This window comes from Quercus robur, chromosome 8 (genome assembly GCF_932294415.1).
Source record: "Quercus robur chromosome 8, dhQueRobu3.1, whole genome shotgun sequence".
Taxonomy (NCBI): domain Eukaryota; kingdom Viridiplantae; phylum Streptophyta; class Magnoliopsida; order Fagales; family Fagaceae; genus Quercus; species Quercus robur.
Genome location: NC_065541.1, coordinates 22,971,946 through 22,992,944, shown reverse-complemented (window position 1 = coordinate 22,992,944; position 20,999 = coordinate 22,971,946). Strand labels below are relative to the sequence as shown.

At 37.3% G+C, this 20,999-nt stretch overlaps 1 protein-coding gene across 1 annotated transcript; it reads left to right on the top strand.

Annotated features, from left to right (window-relative positions):
- The first annotated feature begins 3,834 nt into the window (after positions 1-3,834).
- Positions 3,835-5,835, top strand: LOC126696053 (uncharacterized). Its single transcript, XM_050392838.1, has 2 exons — positions 3,835-5,607; positions 5,716-5,835. Exons 1-2 carry the CDS (start codon positions 3,835-3,837, stop codon positions 5,833-5,835), a joined length of 1,893 nt encoding a protein of 630 aa, XP_050248795.1.
- The last annotated feature ends 15,164 nt before the right edge of the window (positions 5,836-20,999 follow it).

The following is a 20,999-nucleotide window of genomic DNA, read 5'->3' as shown; positions in this document are numbered from 1 at the left end:
GGTAATAAAGATACATATCTTTTGTTGGTCCAATACAAATGTCCATCTTGTGTTCTGACCTATGTCTATAAGTAGAAAATTTATGAACCAAGACCAGGAGTCTTTAGTTTCAGCCTCCACTATAGCATACGTAAGTGGGAAGTACTCTTCACTAGGGTCTCTAGCAACTGCTGTGATTAATTGTCCACTTGACTTAGTCTTCAAGTGGCAAGTATCCAAACCAATTATTGGCATGCATCTAGCCATAAAACCCTTTCTTGCAACCCTTCAGGCATATGTACAACCTCTCAAAATAAGGAACCCCACAGACCAAGTCCATCTTAGCAGCCAAATCACCTTCATTAAAGGTATGTACCTTCATAAGTATGGTACTGCCAAGGCTAGCCCTCCTCAACTCCTCACAATACTTTCAAAACTGATTGTACTGCTGTGTGTGATCCCCATCAACATATTCTCTTGCCTTCTCCCTAGCCCTGCTGGCTTTTCCTGCACTTATGTTTAGTGTAAACTTCTCATGTACAACATCTTGGATGTCTCTTAGTTTCATATTAGATTGTCTTCTCACCTTCTTCATCAACTTCTTCCCAATGTATAAAGAAGTGCACCTTGGATTCTTATAACTCCTAAAGCATGTGTGTTTCAGATTCGGTGTTCTTAGTTGGTTGCTCTTCTCTCTTGGCAGCTTTGTTAGATTTGCCACAAACTTGTAGTTTTCTTGGCAAACTGCTCTTACCCTCTACAAATCATTTTTTGCAAATCTAATCCCCCAGCCACTATGAACTACATAATCAGTTATAGCTTCTTTGAATTGCTTAGGTGTTGTGAATAACATATCTTTCTCAAATTTGATATGTTCAGCCTTAGCAACTAGCTTAAACGCTAAGAATGTCCTCTTTTGTCCCCTTCCCTTTCCCACAGGTGTTTTCAGTTCATCCTCAGAGCTATCATCACTATCATCCCCAATATCATCATCAAATGATGATTCCTCAAGACTGTGCAACTCCTCACTCTCATAATCAGAGTTCATTACACCAGCACCCATTTGTATTGGTTCAGTAACATCCTCATCAGAACAATCCCAACTATCACTACTGTCACCATCACCTCCTCTACTTCCACTGTCACTGCTTTCATTAGGGTCCTTGTCCTCAGATGGGTGTTGAGTCACAGGTTCCTTACTTGCTCTCCTAGAATACACCTCTATAGCATTAACCTCAACAACATCATCATCAGCCTCCTTAACAATTGGTGTGTTACCTTCTCTCCTAGAGTAGGCTTGTTCAACATCTACTTCAATGGGATCCTCATTATCATTGTTATGATCTTCACTAGCAGAATTATTGACTACATTCCAAAACAGCACTCGTTAGTTAACAAAATATCACACATTATATAACATTATTTACCAAAACAACACTCATCATTCCATAATCCACCTCAGTTGTTTCAAATTATAAAAATATGGTAATGCACATTATCTTTAACAAGGGAATAGAGGGACCATATTGGAAAGTACAAACAAACACATATTAAACAACAATGTCATAAAAAATAGACACATGCATAGTAATCCACAAACAAACACATGTTAACATTATATATCATAAACTCACTTTAATAATGACTCAGCATTTTGGCCCACTAATTCAGTATACATCAAACACAGAACCAGCCATTATCTTCAACAGGAGAAAACAGGGACCACATTGGAAGCCACAAAAAACACATACCTAGACAAGGACCAACAATGAATATACAAAAAGTCACTAAACAAACATAATAAAGTCAAAATCCAAACAATGAATATACAAAGCAACATTATGGCCCTTAGAGGTGTCCACGGATCGGGTTTATGCCCAACCCGTAACTGACCCGATGACATCGGGTTTCCGACGAGAAAACCCGCCGCCGATTGCAAAAACCAATGGGTCAGGACGGATTGGAATTGTTTGATCGACGATTAGATTGGTTGAAGTTGATGATGATGCTGCCAAAGATTTCTTTTGGCAACAATTTGTATTTTTTTGCCGAATCTTAGTCGGATTTGTGCAAAACTCACTAGATCTGAGCAAAAAAAAAAAAAAAAAATCAAATCGTCGTATGATTTATGCAAAAATCATGAGATCTAAGCAAAAAAACACCAAATTGTTGCTAGATTTGAGCAAAAACCATCGGAGTTTTGTTGGATTTGAGCAAAACCCATCATATTTTCACCGGATCTAAGCCTTATTTGAGCAAAACGCACTAGATTGTCGTTGGATTTGAGCGTAAACAATGAGATCTCGCCAAATTCGGTGGAGATTTTATGGATCTAGCTGAAATCTCGTCGGATCTAAAAAATCTCACTGGAAAATGCTATGTATCTCGTTCGGTTTGGGTTTCTTTGAGTTTTGGGGAGAAGATTTGAGACCGAACCAACTTAGATCAGATTCTGGAGAAAAAAACTTGTCACCAACCGCCGAAGTAGTTGGGTCGGCCATCGGTCAACTTTGGTTTGGTCGGATTTACCAGGTGGGTCGGGCCACCAGTTGAGTTGGACACCCCTAGTGGCTCCTACACATAATATAAAGCTAGATATATATAAGGACATACACACACATAGAACTAATACTTGTGTGTTTGGTTTCAGTTCACAAAGATAGAGATCTCACTGCTTTTCTTTTCTCTACTATTCCAAGAAAAATGAGTTTGGGTATATATATTTCTGGGTTTGTTTGTTTGCAATGGTGGTTTGTTTGTCTGCGATGGTGGTTTGTGTTGTTTGCTATGTTGGTTTGATGGCTATCTCAGATTAAGAGAGAGGTGGACTAATTTAATTTGGGGGTTCACAAAAAGAGAAGGTAGACTGATTTGGGGGTTCACACGCGCTGTAGGTGGTTGTAGTGAGGGTCACATGTGACATAAAAGGGCGGGAAACCCATGTGGCATGGGTGACGAGAGCCACAGTGGATTTTTATTAATATTTTAATCTCTCCGTTAGCCACCTCAACTATTTCCGTCTGTTGACTGACGGAAAGGAAAATAACACACGTTAATTGGTTTAGGCACTAAAAATAGTGAAATGAAAATGTAGAAACTAAAATAAAAATAGGGCCAAAATGTAAGAACTAAAAGTACATTTAGGCCTATATTTATTTTTTTTTTTTAATGGGTCGTTTTTCTTACTTGTTATTAACTTCTTTACCCATTTCTAATCTGAACTTTGATTGTAGACTAGCACCATGAGCATAACACCCACATTTGTATGTAATCTTGTGTCCACCTTTACCGCAGCTAATTGGACCCTCATAATTTCTCCCCCGTGGGCTGGGCTACTCTTTGTTGAAATTTTAGGCCTATGACCTTCGAAATTCCCCACACCCCTACCTGTAAACTACTTTGTAACAACTTGGGCCCTTCCCCTATTTACAACAACGTTGGTTGGGCCTACTCTTCCTTTAAAAAAACAAAGAAAAAAAAGAAGCACAAAAAATGAGAATCCAAGAACCATATAAAAGCCCCTTACCCTTCTCTTCACCACTTCCCTCTCTACTAGCCACAGAAAAACCAAACAATCAAACCACAAAACAAAGACCCCATAAACAAAAAGCCAAAAAAAAAAAACACACACCATCACCATGTTGAGCTCACTCTCACCTTCTTTCCAACCCCATCTTCTCCCAACAAACCGCACTCTCCTCTTCTTCCCACTCTCACTCTCACTCCCCCAATCCCAAACCCACAAATTCTCAAACCCACTTCTCATCCCCAACAACAAGAGCCACCCACATCTGGTTCTTCTAGCCAAATCTTATGTCTTTGAGTAAAATTGAATGTTCTGAGGATAATGAAAGGATGCGAGTCCTGGTGGAGTTTGCTAACGGGAGCCATATTGATTATTACCGGCATTTCAGTCCCAACATGGCTCTGGTTGGGGAAGGATCATGGGATGAGAGCAAGAATCAGCTCTGTATTGTTGCTTGCCGATTTATGGACATGGCTCAATCTTTTTCTGATGCTCATCTTGGTGATTGTTCAACCATGTTGAGCTTGAGGTTCCCTGCAGTCTGGTCAATCAGAGGTGTTAATAGCATTGTGGGACAACTTTGGAGCGAAAGGTCTGTGAATGAATCCGGTTATTTCGATAATATCATGTTTCAAAGTGGTAGCAATCATATGCAAGGCGGTGCCGCTGTGTCTAGTGTGAAGTATGAGTATTCCAAGATTGAGATAGCGAGGAAGTCATGCTCAAATCCTTCTAAAACCAAAGGGAAAGTATACCCAGATGCGTTTTCTAATGAAATGAGAATCGACATGTCAGTGAAAAATTCAAAAGGAGAAGTTGGTTGGGGTAACTCTGTTCCAATCTCTGTTGGTAATCAGCTCCATCAGTACTCAAGCTATATGGAGCCTGAAGAGCCAGCGAATTTCAACAGCAGTGGTCCAGTCAATACCAGCTACCACATAGGCCTCACAACGTACTCGAGTAACTCGACGAACTCTCCATTCAACACATCTTTAAAATTGCAAGAGAGCTTTGAGATCTTAGCTGAAGGGTTGTATGATGCTGAAACAGGAATCTTGTGTATGGTAGGGTGCAGAACTCACTCAAATGATTATTTGGATTGTGAGATTCTTGTCAATTTTGAGTTCCCTTCAACAAATAAAAGAAATTCAGGTCCTATCAAGGGAACCATTCAAAGCACACGGGAAAAATTTGATAATCTTTACTTTGAAGTTTTAAACTTGACTGCAAATGCTTATTACAGGGATCAAACCTCCATTCCGAGGATGGATGCAGAAATCATTATGGTACTTATCTCCACAACACTTTCATGTGTTTTTGTGGGACTCCAACTCTTTCATGTCAAAAGGCACTCTCATGTGCTTCCCTTCACCTCACTTGTCATGCTGTCCATTCTCACTTTGGGTTACATGATACCTCTTGTTCTCAACTTTGAAGCCTTGTTCCTGGGAAATTATAGTAAGCAAAGAATATTGCTTAACAGTGGTGGATGGATTGAAGCAAAGGAGGTAATTGTAAGGATGGTTGGAATGGTAGTTTTCTTGTTTCAATTCCGTCTTCTGCATAGAACATGGTCCGCAAGAAGGGGTGTAGGAAATCAGAAGGCTTTGTGGGTTGCTGAGAAGAGGGTTCTCTTTGTGGTTTTACCATTATGTGCAGCTGGGGCTTTAGTAGCTGTGATAGCCAACTGGGTGAATAATGAAAATACCTTAAGAACCAATGCACGTTCTTATTGGCGTGATTTAAAATCTTTTGCTAGTTTGGTCTTGGATGGGTTTCTTTTGCCTCAAATACTGCTCAACCTGTTTTTGAACACCAGAGAGAGAGCTCTCTCTTGTGCATTCTACATGGGGAACACTATAGTCAGATTACTACCTCATACATATGATCTTTACAGGGCTCACAATTATTTCCACCAGTATGATGGGTCATACATATATGCAAATCCTGGTGCAGATTTTTATTCCACTGCTTGGGATGTGGTTATCCCTCTTGGGGGTTTGGTTTTTGCATTGATCATTTTCTTGCAGCAGCGGTTTGGTGGTCGGTTCATCCTTCCTCGGAGGTTTAGAGAGTTGGAAGGGTATGAAAAGGTGCCTGTGGTTAGTGACGCATAATTTCCAGAGGAATCTTACATTCCCCCATCTATGGCTTTTTACATATATTGAGCATGTTGTATGTTTTGTAAGTTATCTGTATGATCTCTTTAGGTTATCTTCCTTGTAATTGAGTTTATGGCTCTGTCAATACCTGTCCTAGCTGATGTTATCTCTATTTGGTGGTGCTTTGTTTCATATATCTATAAGGATCAGATTCAGTATGACAATTAAAGAACCAAATATTTTGCAGTTTACTCTGCCTCTTTATCCTACTCCTTCACACGCATTTGTGATTCAATTAATTAGGACACTTCTGTATCAAAAAAAAAAAAAAAATTAATCAGGACACTTGACTTCGGTATGAAAAAACAACTTGCGTCCACCATCTAACAGGCTCTGTAAATAAATAAAGCCTTGAAACGTCAGTGTCACTAGTGAATAAATAAGTTGTATTCAATCTGTAATCCCATGTACTTCAATGTCTGGCGTGTAGCAGAAGATATAAATAGCTTATACATGTATTTTCCATTCGGGTCCTAGTTCAAGTCCATCAAACGAAGCCCAAATGTAAGCTTTAGCAAATGGGTTGGTGTAGTTGGGAAAATTTTCTTGGACTAGAAAAAGTAATAGTAATGAGAATCAAAGGGAACTTTGATTTGCTTATTTTACAGCTACTAGTACTGGCACACTGCTTTGCCTTGTTTACTTCCTGAAATAAATCCAAGTCAATCCAAAAATAAAAAAATAAACTCTGGTAGAAATTTCCTTAGCTTTTTGATATTATTAATACTTAATTCTCAAAAAAAAAAAAAAAAATTCCTCAAAAAATAAAAATTAATACTTAATTCTTTTCCCCTTTTGGATACTTGTTTCAATAACCAATAACAGTTTATAAGCAACCTTAAAGAGCTTACCTAGACTCATCTAACCCCAAGAGGCCCAAAACCGGATTTAGCCGGACCGACTCCAGATTCATCTTTTGAAACTCGGCACCTTTTCCTCATCTACTCTTACCCTTAATTAAACATGGTAAACGGTTGGTCGATTGGGTTCGGGTCCAAAACTGATTGACTAAAACAGGTTGTTATTTGACTTATTTCAATGACCCTTATCCGGTCTTTGATGGGTCATATTAATATGGGATGATTCTTATTTTTTCACATACAGAGGAAAAACTTTAACATACTTTCTAACATTTTTTTTTTCATATTTCATTCAATACAAATAATTTAAAAAAAAAACTTAAAGAATAAAGCTAAATAATATATAAGGACAAAGTTTGGCTATAACTTCTACTAAAAAATTAAAATGACTATATATTTTGAAAATTTAACCATTAAATTGCATTTCCTTTATATTATTAACACATATGGAAAATTTTGTACTACTTGGATGTCATTTATTGAAAACTTTTTTATATATAATTTAAGACTACAAAAACTTGAAATTTTAATATTTAATTGATAACATAGCTATTGATTTTTGAACTTTTGGAGAATTTTCAAGCATGCTAGATATAAGAAAACAATGAAATCTAATGGTAAATTTGTCAAAATTTACATCTAATAAAGAGATATTGAGTGGAGTTATAGTCAAACTTTGTCCATAGATAAATCCTTTAGTTTCAAGTCTGAAAATTAATTTTAATAGTTTCCAAAAAATAAAATAAAATAAAATGTGTATACGTATTGTAAATGATACATGAAATAAAGTTAAATCATCTATAAAATAGGTGTGCTTTCAAAGTTGTTTTTTTGCTAAAATTTGTCAAAATTATAGTTGTACTTAAACAAAAAATTTGATGCATTTATACAGTTGCATAAAAGCAAATTAGTTAAAAAGTCAAACGAAAAATATTGATCCAAAACGCATAAATTATATACATAGTTAAAAATAAAATATAATACATTAGATAAAAAAAAAATAAAAGAAAAAAATCTATAATAAACTCAATATAAGTAGTAGATCTGACACTAAAAACATTTGTATTTAGAACTGCTCCTCAAGTTGACGAGTAACGTCAAAAGTATTTTTATCTATGACATAGAAAATTTAATACAAATTTAGTACATGACGAGTAGTGTAAAATGGTCGTCCATAAAGTGACCATCATTACTAAGAACGATCGTCATTACTAAGGACGACAGTCATTACTAAGGACGACCTTTATTACTAAGGACAATCGTAAGCACACATTAATGCTCAGATATAAATTCTTCACTTAAATGGCACAAGTGTAACGGACGTACGACTTTTCTAGCCACCAGCTCGTAGCTGTTATAACTATCTCAAACTGACTATTACACAGCCGTTACAAGACATTGAATGGGGATAGCTATTAAATGAGCATTTTAGCCTCCAGCTCAACCATAACTGATGGATAGCGATAAAACGCTTGTCCATTTTGCAAACCGTTCATGTTAATGAAAATTAAAAGTATGGACGAGCGTAAATGCATTAGTTCCAGATAGCATTTAATGTCCAAATGATAAATGAGCACAGAGCCGTTACTGCCGTCCAATTATGCGCATTTAATGGCTGTTATAGGCATTAAAGGGCTGAGGATAAATGGTCATTATTAGACCATAAATCCTCCAGTTGTGATACAACGTTAGAGAGGCTAGTAGATTGAGCATTTACTCACACAAAGGCTACATAAATCCAGGAGAGACAAGCAAGTGAGGCATGTTGAATACACACACAAATTACTTTACAGATTACAGATTTCTAAAGAGTTTAAGCTAATTTAAGTATCAGAGGATCTTTGGCAGGCCCTAAACCAGTGTCATTATCTGCTTAATGCTTTTTTTGGTACAGGATCTCCAGGTCGTCCATAGTACTGACGAGCTCCAGGTCATCCATCGTACTGACGAACCGAAATTCTGTTTCATCAGTTTGGTGCCATTTGTGAGAACGACAGGCTATCAATCAATAAGCCATTGAATTCTCTATTGACTAAGTTCCGTAGAATCGATGGACTCTACCACAACTACGCTGCTGAACCCCATAGTGATGACTCAAAAAATCCAAGTACTAACAGCCAATGTGCAAGAATTGAAGAAACAAAATGAAGACTTGAAGCGGAGAGTGTGTTCAAAGGGCACAAATACATCACAGTCACTGCATAATTGCAATGTGCAATGACAATGACGACAAAACCTATAGTCTAGGAAATAGTAGAAGAGAAACTTCTAAGCACACCACACAGTTGACTCATGGCAACATTCAGATGATGAAAAACATGAGGAAGGAGTTAGACGAAGTCAAGAATGCCATGAAGGGAAAGACAGCGATAAATCTTGATGGCATGATCAAGAAGACAGACTCACCATTCACTGCCAGCGTTTTAGAGTGCCCTATTGCCTCCCAAATTTCGTCTCCCACAGCTGGAGGTTTACGATGGCACTAAGGATCCCCTAGATCACATAGGAGCATTGTTGACAATATTAAATCTCCAGTAGACCCTAGACGAGGTAATTTGCAGATCATTCCCAGCAACCCTCAAAGGAGCAACAAGGGTGTGGTTTAGCAAGTTGCCTACGACATCTATAGCGAACTTTAAGCAACTAAGTGACTCTTTTGTATGCCATTTCATTGGGGGCCAATGCCATAAGAGGCCCACCTTATACTTGTTAGCTGTGAAGCAACAGGAAGGGGAAACCTTGAGAGAGTATGTAAAACGCTTCAACAAAGCAGTGTTAGAAATTGATCAGGTATTAATGACGACCTTTCAAGCGGGGTTGAACAATCCTGACCATGTCTTCTCTCTAGGGAAGACTCTGCCAACTAAGATGAGAGACCTCCTATTCAAAGCCTAGAAGTACATGAATGGAGAGGATGCATTGACTGCGAATGGTGTAGATGGCAAGCGAAGGATGGAAGAAATCGATGAGCTCCAACACAAAAAGAAGAAGAAGAAGGATCGATCCCCTAGTCAAAAGAATGACAACGAAAATACATAGGCTCATACAAGATTGATAAGTATTCTAGAAGTGGAATTTGTTACCTCGAATCACTTAACGACAAACAGTTACCTCGTCCATGGAATGTAGAGCACTTCAAGAGGTATTATCACTAGTTAGATGAAGTTTTCAATTTTCTTTCATCAAACTATTTTCTAAGCAGGAATGAATAAAGGGACATTTTTCCCCACATGAATAAATGTTGTTCTCTTGAAGGATCTAAAAGTATTATTTACCATACAAAAGAAAAAAAAAATTCAAGAAAAAAGCCTATCACTGAAAGTCCAATGAGTAAAACAAAGTAGATGATAAAAGTCTCGATAGGAGTAAAATCATCACATAAGGTTCAATTTGGACAAGCATGATCATAATGAAAATCATATTCTCAAAGTGAGAGTAAGTCATATGATTAAATTCGCATGGTTGAAAACCAACGAGTACAATCATAATGACGATCAAATTCTCAAAGCGAGAGTAAGTCATATGATTAAATTCGCATAGTTAAAAACTGACGAGCATGACCATAATGACAATCAAATTCTCAAAATGAGAGTAAGTCATATGATTAAATTTGCATGGTTGAAAACCGATGAGCATGATCATAATGACAATCAAATTCTCAAAGCGAGAGCAAGTCATATGATTAAATACGCATGGTTAAAAGTTGACGAGTACAATCATAATGACGATCAAATTCTCAAAGCAAAAGTAGGTCATGCGATTAAATTCTCATGGTTAAAAACCGACAAGCATGATTATAATGACGATCAAATTCTCAAAGTGAGAGTAAGTCATATGATTAAATTCGCATGGTTAAAAGCCGATGAGTACAATCATAATGACGATCAAATTCTCAAAGCAAGAGTAGGTCATACGATTAAATTCGCATGGTTAAAAACCGACAAACACAATCACAATGAAGATTAAATTCTCAAAGCGAAAGTAAGTCTTATGATTAAATTTGCATGGTTAAAAACCGACAAGAAGTTTTTCTAAAAAGGAAAACAAAAATCAAGGCGTGCTGGAAGTTCAAGAAAACTTTGCATGCACAACCAATGAAGAGAAGGCACATATCAATCACTTGACAAGAAAGTTGCCTTGCATTAAATGTGATGGGATGAGAATCTCCGGACACGAAGGGGAGATTGAACCACCAAAAACCTTTCATATTCCTATGCTTGTCCAAACAAAGGATGAGTAAAGGAGGCAACTGACGAGTAGTGTAAAATGGTCGTCCATTGAGGGTTGGCAGTGTGCTTAATTTTGGTAGGATTAGCTATTGGCAATGACACACCTACTACTTATTTTGTACTCTTTCTGTTGAGAAATAAATAATACCTTTCTCATTCAATGTGTGGATGTGTGGATGTGTGGATTGGAAATAGCAGGATTGGTATTAGTTGTGTAACATAGTCCCTGTTGAACCATGCTGTAGAGAAATGTCCCTACACATATAAACAGATAACATATTTCGAGAAAGTGCTATACTTCACATATAAAACAAGATAGAAGGAAATAACAAACTCCATCTTGAAATCCAAACATCTTAATTAACATATTGCCAAACTTAGCCCAAACATCTTCATAGTTATCATTAAAAAAAGCAAAAGTATTTTTAAATTACAAAAGGACATTGTTCAACTGCCAATATTAACTCAAACAGTAGGGAATTGTTTAACTAATACCAATTATACAAAATAAGGGCATGACTATAATTCTACAAAACACAAGCCATTCATCAAAAGATATAAAACAACAAGCTATTCATTTTTTCTATTGGCATGAATTGGATTGGATGATCCTGTGGGGGCTTAAGGTGGTGCACTTGGGCTGGATTGGCTCATCTTGGTCTGGTGTGCACTTGGACTGGAGCTATGCATGCTGGACTGGGGTGGTGGAAGAGGTATGGCAGAGCTGTGCATGGTGTATTGGTATGGTGCACTTGGGCTGGAAAAACAGTGCATGTTGGTCTGGTATGGTGCAAATGGCCTAGAAGAGCTTGTCCATGGTTGAGGAAATGCACTAGGAGTGAAGCTGTACATTTTGGACTGGAATGATAGAAATTGACTGGGAGAGCTTGTCCATGGTTGAGTTGGTGAATCAGGAGTGAAGCTATGCATGCTGGACTGGGATGATACAAATGGCTGAGGTGGTGCAAATGGGGTTGCTGAGCTTGGTTAAGCTTGAACTTGTTCTATTGGCTGATTGATGTTGGAAGAGTTTCTGTATCTGCTGGTCTACAAACAAGAAATCCACATTTGTTGACATGTAATATGAAAAAACTCTCATACATTTATTAACATGTATTATGTAAAAGCATCTACTTGACAGATAGGGTAGAATGTTACCTTATTGGCTGCACGAGTTTTGTTTGTGGTGCTTGGTAGTGAAGAGTTTCCTCCAATCTCACCCTTGTAACTTCATTTATTATGTCATATTTTACCATAGGCCCTACACTGTTTGGAGATACCAGCTCTCCTACCTACTGGTTCATTAGGCTCCCTTGCTTTATTCTTCTTAGGCCTGCTAGGTTATCTTTTTTTGATAGGAGGCTGAATAGGTTGGACACCACTAGGCCTCCACATATTCTGTCCATTGATAGGTGCAATTATTGGCTCATAACAGATCTTATATGCGGAGACATGAAAACACCTGTGCACATATTGCTTAGCATCTTGCCTGTTGAAGAATATGCAGGGAAATTGCATAGGCACATGGTATGTTAGTTGTTTCCCATTTCCTGCAACTACAATGTCCTTTGGCCAAGTCTACAGTGAAACTTTGCAGTCCATTTTTAATCTCAAACTGTGTATGACTTGCCCAACAACAAGCAAGCCACCTACTGCTTGCAGTCTTTTCCCTATGCAACCTCTTAAGCACTTTAGGAAATATCTTTGATTCCACTCTCGTGATCTTTTGTCTGTTCTCTTAAAACCTGGTCATAAGATATAACTTGATGGACTCGAGCTACAATCACACACAAACTGTTAATCAAACAATATATCTGACTAACTGTTACTCAAAGGCTTAGATTCATACTATAGTAATTATAGGCTTAGATCTAAACTTCAGAATCATGTTGTTAAAATTCTCATGCATGTTGTTCAGTACTGTATCACTCAACCCATCCTCACTAAGCATGTGTCTGGCCCATATGGTGGTTGAATGATCTTGTAACCAGCTATATGCATCATCATCGATTCCCTTCAGTTCATCCATCAGTCTATCAAACTTAGCTTTATAAGTAGCTTTGGTTGGTTTCCAAAACAACTCTCTGATTAGAACACCAGGATGGTTGTTCTTGAGATTATTGTAGAGGTGTTTGCAACAGATCCTATGCTCATATTGTGGCTAATTATCAATGAAGGTCTGCACCAACCTCTGTCAATACAACAACAACAATTGTGGTGTTAGTAACTTTATACATCCAATGTAGTAATGCATATAAATATGGTAATAAAGATACATATCTTTTGCTAGTCCAATACAAATGTCCATCTGGTGTTCTGACCTATGTCTATAAGTAGAAAATTTATGAACCAAGTCTAGGAGTCTTTAGTTTTAGCCTCCACTATAGCATACGTAAGTGGGAAGTACTCTTCACTAGGGTCTCTAGCAACTGCTGTGATTAATTGTCCACTTGACTTAGTTTTCAAGTGGCAAGTATCCAAACCAATTATTGGCATGCATCTAGCCATAAAACCCTTTCTTGCAACCCTTCAGGCATATGTACAACCTCTCAAAATAAGGAATCCCACAGACCAAGTCCATCTTAGCAGCCAAATCACCTTCATTAAAGGTATGTACCTTCATAAGTATGAAACTGCCAAGGCTAGCCCTCCTCAACTCCTCACAATACTTTCAAAACTGATTGTACTGTTGTGTGTGATCCCCATCAACATATTCTCTTGCCTTCTCCCTAGCCCTGCTGGCTTTTCCTGCACTTATGTTTAGTGTAAACTTCTCATGTACAGCATCTTGGATGTCTCTTAGTTTCATATTAGATTGTCTTCTCACCTTCTTCATCAACTTCTTCCCAATGTATAAAGAAGTGCACCTTAGATTCTTATAACTCCTAAAGCATGTGTGTTTCAGATTCGGTGTTCTTAGTTGGTTGCTCTTCTCTCTTGGCAGCTTTGTTAGATTTGCCACAAACTTGTAGTTTTCTTGGCAAACTGCTCTTACCCTCTACAAATTATTTTTTGCAAATCTGATCCCCCAGCCACTATGAACTACATAATCAATTATAGCTTCTTTGAATTGCTTAGGTGTTGTGAATAACATATCTTTCTCAAATTTGATATGTTCAGCCTTAGCAACTAGCTTAAACACTAAGAATGTCCTCTTTTGTCCCCTTCCCTTTCCCACAGGTGTTTTCAGTTCATCCTCAGAGCTATCATCACTATCATCCCCAATATCATCATCAAATGATGATTCCTCAAGACTGTGCAACTCCTCACTCTCATAATCAGAGTTCATTACACCAGCACCCATTTGTATTGGTTCAGTAACATCCTCATCAGAACCATCCCAACTATCACTACTGTCACCATCACCTCCTCTACTTCCACTGTCACTGCTTTCATTAGGGTCCTTGTCCTCAGATGGGTGTTGAGTCACAGGTTCCTTACTTGCTCTCCTAGAATACACCTCTATAGCATTAACCTCAACAACATCATCATCAGCCTCCTTAACAATTGGTGTGTTACCTTCTCTCCTAGAGTAGGCTTGTTCAACATCTACTTCAATGGGATTCTCATTATCATTGTTATGATCTTCACTACCAGAATTATTGACTACATTCCAAAACAACACTCGTTAGTTAACAAAATATCACACATTATATAACATTATTTACCAAAACAACACTCATCATTCCATAATCCACCTCAGTTGTTTCAAATTATAAAAATATGGTAATGCACATTATCTTTAACAAGGGAATAGAGGGACCATATTGGAAAGTACAAACAAACACATATTAAACAACAATGTCATAAAAAATAGACACATGCGTAGTAATCCACAAACAAACACATGTTAACATTATATATCATAAACTCACTTTAATAATGACTCAGCATTTTGGCCCACTAATTCAGTATACATCAAACACAGAATCAGCCATTATCTTCAACAGGGGAAAACAGGGACCACATTGGAAGCCACAAAAAACACATACCTAGACAAGGACCAACAATGAATATACAAAAAGTCACTAAACAAACATAATAAAGTCAAAATCCAAACAATGAATATACAAAGCAACATTATGGCCCTTAGAGGTGTCCACGGGTCGGGTTTGTGCCCAACCCGTAACTGACCCGATGACATCAGGTTTCCGACGAGAAAACCCGCCGCCGATTGCAAAAACCAATGGGTCAGGACGGATTGGAATTGTTTGATCGACGATCAGATTGGTTGAAGTTGATGATGATGCTACCAAAGATTTCTTTTGGCAACGATCTGTATTTTTTTGCCGAATCTTAGCCGGATTTGTGCAAAACTCACTAGATCTGAGCAAAAAAAAAAAAAAAAAAAATCAAATCGTCGTATGATTTATGCAAAAATCATGAGATCTAAGCAAAAAAACACCAAATTGTTGCCAGATTTGAGCAAAAACCATCGGAGTTTTGCTGGATTTGAGCAAAACCCATCATATTTTCACCAGATCTAAGCCTTATTTGAGCAAAACGCACTAGATTGTAGTTGGATTTGAGCGTAAACAATGAGATCTCGCCAAATTCGGTGGAGATTTTATGGATCTAGCTGAAATCTCGTCGGATCTAAAAAATCTCACTGGAAAATGCTATGTATCTCGTTCGGTTTGGGTTTCTTTGAGTTTTGGGGAGCAGATCTGAGACCGAACCAACTTAGATCGGATTCTGGAGAAAAAAAACCTGTCACCAACCACCGAAGTAGTTGGGTCGGCCATTGGTCAACTTTGGTTTGGTTGGATTTACTAGGTGGGTCGGGCCACCAGTTGAGTTGGACACCCCTAGTGGCTCCTACACATAATATAAAGCTAGATATATATAAGGACATACACACAGAGAGAACTAATACTTGTGTGTTTGGTTTCAGTTCACAAAGATAGAGATCTCACTGCTTTTCTTTTCTCTACTATTCCAAGAAAAATGAGTTTGGGTATATATATTTCTAGGTTTGTTTGTTTGCAATGGTGGTTTGTTTGTCTACGATGGTGTTTTGTGTTGTTTGCTATGTTGGTTTGATGGCTATCTCAGATTAAGAGAGAGGTGGACTAATTTAATTTGGGGGTTCACAAAAAGAGAAGGTAGACTGATTTGGGGGTTCACACGCGCTGTAGGTGGTTGTAGTGAGGGTCACATGTGACATAAAGGGGCGGGAAACCCATGTGGCATGGGTGACGAGAGCCACAGTGGATTTTTATTAATATTTTAATCTCTCCGTTAGCCACCTCAACTATTTCCGTCTGTCGACTGACGGAAAGGAAAATAACACACGTTAATTGGTTTAGGCACTAAAAATAGTGAAATGAAAATGTAGAAACTAAAATAAAAATAGGGCCAAAATGTAAGAACTAAAAGTACATTTAGGCCTATATTTATTTATTTATTTTTAATGGGTCTTTTTTCTTACTTGTTATTAACTTCTTTACCCATTTCTAATCTGAACTTTGATTGTAGACTAGCACCATGAGCATAACACCCACATTTGTATGTAATCTTGTGTCCACCTTTACCGCAGCTAATTGGACCCTCATAATTTCTCCCCCGTGGGCTGGGCTACTCTTTGTTGAAATTTTAGGCCTATGACCTTCGAAATTCCCCACACCCCTACCTGTAAACTACTTTGTAACAACTTGGGCCCTTCCCCTATTTACAACAACGTTGGTTGGGCTTACTCTTCCTTTAAAAAAAAAAGAAAAAAAAGAAGCACAAAAAATGAAAATCCTAGAACCATATAAAAGCCCCTTACCCTTCTCTTCACCACTTCCCTCTCTACTAGCCACAGAAAAACCAAACAATCAAACCACAAAACAAAGACCCCATAAACAAAAAGCCAAAAAAAAAAAAACACACACCATCACCATGTTGAGCTCACTCTCACCTTCTTTCCAACCCCATCTTCTCCCAACAAACCGCACTCTCTTCTTCTTCCCACTCTCACTCTCACTCCCCCAATCCCAAACCCACAAATTCTCAAACCCACTTCTCATCCCCAACAACAAGAGCCACCCACATCTGGTTCTTCTAGCCAAATCTCCCAACTCAGACCGAGCCCCAAAAAAGGCAGAGGAACAGAAATGGACCCACGAAGGCTCAATCACCGAGTCACTCCCCAACGGCATGTTCAGGGTTCGGTTGGACAACCAAGACTTAATCCTCGGTTACATTTCTGGTAGCATCCGAAAGAATTACATTCGTATACTACCTGGGGATAGAGTGAAAGTTGAAGTCAGTCGCTATGACTCCACAAAAGGCCGCATCACCTATAGAATTCGCAAGCCCAAAGAATAAGATTCTTCTTCTTCTTTTCTGGGTTTTTTCTCTCTCTCTCTCTCTCTCTCTCTTTCTTATTTTACTTTGTATTTATTTATATCCGCAGTTGGAATATCTCGCTTTTGTTATGTCAACAATTTTTTTTTTCTTTTTAATGTTATCAGTATTTTGCGTGCGGGTTGTCACTGAATCTCTGAATTTTGTACTATCAATTATGTATATTTATTATAAGAGGTTGGGCCTTGGTGCGCTGACCACCCAAAACAACAAATTGCAGGTGAGTCTGATTTAGTCTCCACAAAAGTGGGAGTTTTGTGTACTGGGTAAACGTTTTTATGTATATTTATTATACATTTTTAGTTGTTTAAAGTGTATGGATGGAATTGAGTGTGCATTGCATTGCTATTTGTGTTCTGCTTTTTGGATGTTACATGGGGCTATATTTTGAATTTTTTGAGGAACCAACAATTTAAAATGATCAATTTGACAATCTGAGTTCTTGCTGACATAAGGTTTTAATCATTGGAAAAATATTAGTTGATAAAGTTCTTGGTGATGTTAGAGTAGAGACTGAATGTTAGCCTGTATTTGTTTATAAGATGTATTGATGCAACATAACTTTTCTTCTATTGGGAATGTATTTCCGGTGCAAAATGAATGAAGTCAAAATCTAAATTTGGAAATCGTTTTAGGTGTATTGAGATTGATAAATAAAAGCTGCAGAGTGCTGAGAAATTATATTAAATAATGATTTATGCAACTAAGTTGGTGCATCAGATATTAACCATCTTGTTTTTGTCTAGTTTTCAAATTTCTTAGAATTTTGGCCCTGTTTCTGAATCAATGCAAACATATATGTTGGATTAGTTTGTTGTATGAGCTTATTTGTCTGGTTGGATAGGATACAAGCCAAGTTCCCAAGCCTCTGTTTCTTTTTTTTTTTTTGTTTCTCATTTTGTTCATAAGTCTTAAATCACAACTTCATCCACAGTTGCCTAAATTGTATTATATGTCTGTATGCCCTGATTACTATTATGAATCCATATGCTAAAGCAGCACTATGAGTTTAAAAGGTTGTAACTTATTTTTTTAATGAAATCCTAAATTAAGGTTTGCAAGTAGCTGTTGCTTTTAGAGTTCAACAACCCCCTTTAGAAATTGGACAGTTTATGTTGACATAAACTGAAGAGGAACGATGACACCTGATCTGATCAAGTAAAATGGTACATGGCACTTCAGAGCCCTTGAATGGGTCATGGAGTTTTAGATTACATGGGTTTTGTTTAAAATTAACTATGAGCTATGCACAGTTGTATCTGGTTGCAATTGCTTGTAAGAAGGTAAATTTCTTTATATTGCTGTTGTTCTTATTCTCAATATGGTGAGGATTTGGGTACTAGAAATTCTGTGACCAGTTAGATCAGTGTTACTTTTTAGAGGTCACGAGTCCTATTGATTATACTAACCTTACCAAACTAATTTAACTATTGGTTCTTTACTCAAGTTAATTACAGCTTGACTGTGGTGTTGGAAGACTTTGATATTAAGTATCCTTATGAAGTTAATATTCTGAAGAATCTCTGGCATAGTTTACAGCTGAGATATGAATGGTATATTTTTGAAACTGTTAAAACCAATTGATCGTTTTAAATTAAAGTTTGCAGATGATTGATTCTAAAGAGTCTTTCAATCATTTGGAGAAGGTATGGGTTGTTTTCTCAAGACAAGCCCTTGTACACATTTCACTGATAAATCTTTATAACTTTTAGCAGCTTACTCAAAGTTGCTATTGGGTGCTACCATCTCAAGACAAGGTGAGTTGGGGAATAGAGGGTTGGGAAGTTGATTTATATCATGAGCTGTTGCTTTTAGGCTAAGTCTTGGGTTAGATCTTGCATTAGAGTTTGTTCAATTAGGTTGAGGATGAGGTAGCTGTGGTCTGGTTAATTGGAAGTACCCTTGCCATTGTTGAGCTGAAGGCCAATAAACTTTGTTGGTGTGGGGGAAATACCAGCTGGAACTGCCCATACACTATCAGCTATGAAAACCAGCTTAGCCTTGATACTTGGTTTGGAAGCTGAAGGGTAGGATACTGGAATTTCTATCTCCATGAGTTTTGGATATGAAAAGAATCTCCACTGAAAACATTTAGGATGCTGAAACTGGAAGCGTGGAGAATAGTGGAAGTAGGTTCCAGTCAAGTTGAACATTTTGATTTCAGTAACTCCGAAATTATTGTCAATCTCTACTCTTTCCCACTTAATTTAAAAAGAATGGAGGGTAAGTGGTTGATATGCGTTCTATTTTTTCAATTTTCTGTTAGGGTGGGCTGCTTGTGTGTTCTAGTAAACTGTCAAGTATGAAATAAGAAACAATTGGTGAATTGGACATCTACAGCGTACAAAGATATAACATTTTAAATAACTCTCTCTCTCTCTCTCTCTCTCTCTCTAAAAAGACAGAATTATATAATTCTCTTGAGTTTAACAAAAATATAGAGAATTATATTTGGTGTGCGTTTGGATTGAAATGAAAAATTAATAATATTTTACTATTCAGCTTATTTTTGCTACTATTTATGGGTCTTACTGTACTTTTTGACATTATTCATGAGTTTCACTGTACTATTTCAACTAACTTTTACTTTTATCTACAGTACTTTCAACAATAATTTTTCAGTTTCAGTAAAATAAGCAGTATTTAAACACACCCTTGATATCCATGATTAAAATGAAGACGTGAAGTACATGTATGAATCAAAATAATAATATATCCAAAAGGCAAAGCCCAAAAGATACTAGAATGTTATGTAATGATATTTATGCCTAAAAAAAAAAAAGCAATAAAATGCATTCTTTTTTATAATTTATTTATACATAAGATACTAGATGCTCATTAACATATGAACATCATCTTTACAAGATTGGCAATCCGCATAATCTTTGTCATCTAATTTATTTAAATCAAAAGCCTTAGGAAGAGTATGTTGTGAACTAGAGCTTAGAAAAAATATCTGATACTAAATGATACAACATAAATAGTATCAAAATCCAATAAGTGAAAGACATGTCTAATAAGCAGAATTATGTATTGGATACATCAGTCATCCCTTGTACATGAGAGTTGTGACCTTTGTGGGATCTATTCTCTCATATAAGGGAGGACTTATGCGCACGATATATGATATATTATATACTATGTAATCTTTTTACCTACTAATATTTTAGAATATTTTACAAAACTCCTATCGCTTTAGTTTTCAACTTTTTTGGAAATATATAAGCTAATGAATTAGTAGTGAGTAGGGCTTGAAATGGGAGATGAGTAGAGGACTCCACCAAGAGGATGTAATATAATTTCTCTAGATGCAGACCAATAAGGCAATAAGTAGGTGATGTTTTATTTTATATATATTTTATTTTTCGAACTAACATCCCCTGTTAAAAGAGAATTTAATTTAAAACCTTTCCACCAAACCCTAAACCCTTCCTTGCCTCTCTGCGGTCACCACCCCACAGACAAGGAATATGTTGAACTCGTATGCGGCAGTCAAAACAACGATGATGCAAGGAGCACTAACCTTTCAACATCCGATTCTCAATTCTCTTCCTTTTCCTACTTTTGCTCCAAAGAATCACACCCCTTGTCCTTTTGCATCCAAACTCAACTGCATATCCTATACAAACAGCGCTTCTCCGTTTTACAAATCAATTCTTGCTGTTGGAGTCCGTGCAGTTCATCCCTCGCTTACTTCCAAATCTCTCGTAACTGGTTTTCTCAATAGCCCTTTGGAGGATAAGCTCAAGAACCGACGGGATTTGGACTGTCGCTACCTTGAAGAAAAACGCCTTGAACAAAAACGTGGTGGTGGTGATGGTTATGATGACTACTATGCAGTCCCTGAGCCCCGTTTCAATGAATTGGTGCGCGGTGATCCTCAACACAGAGA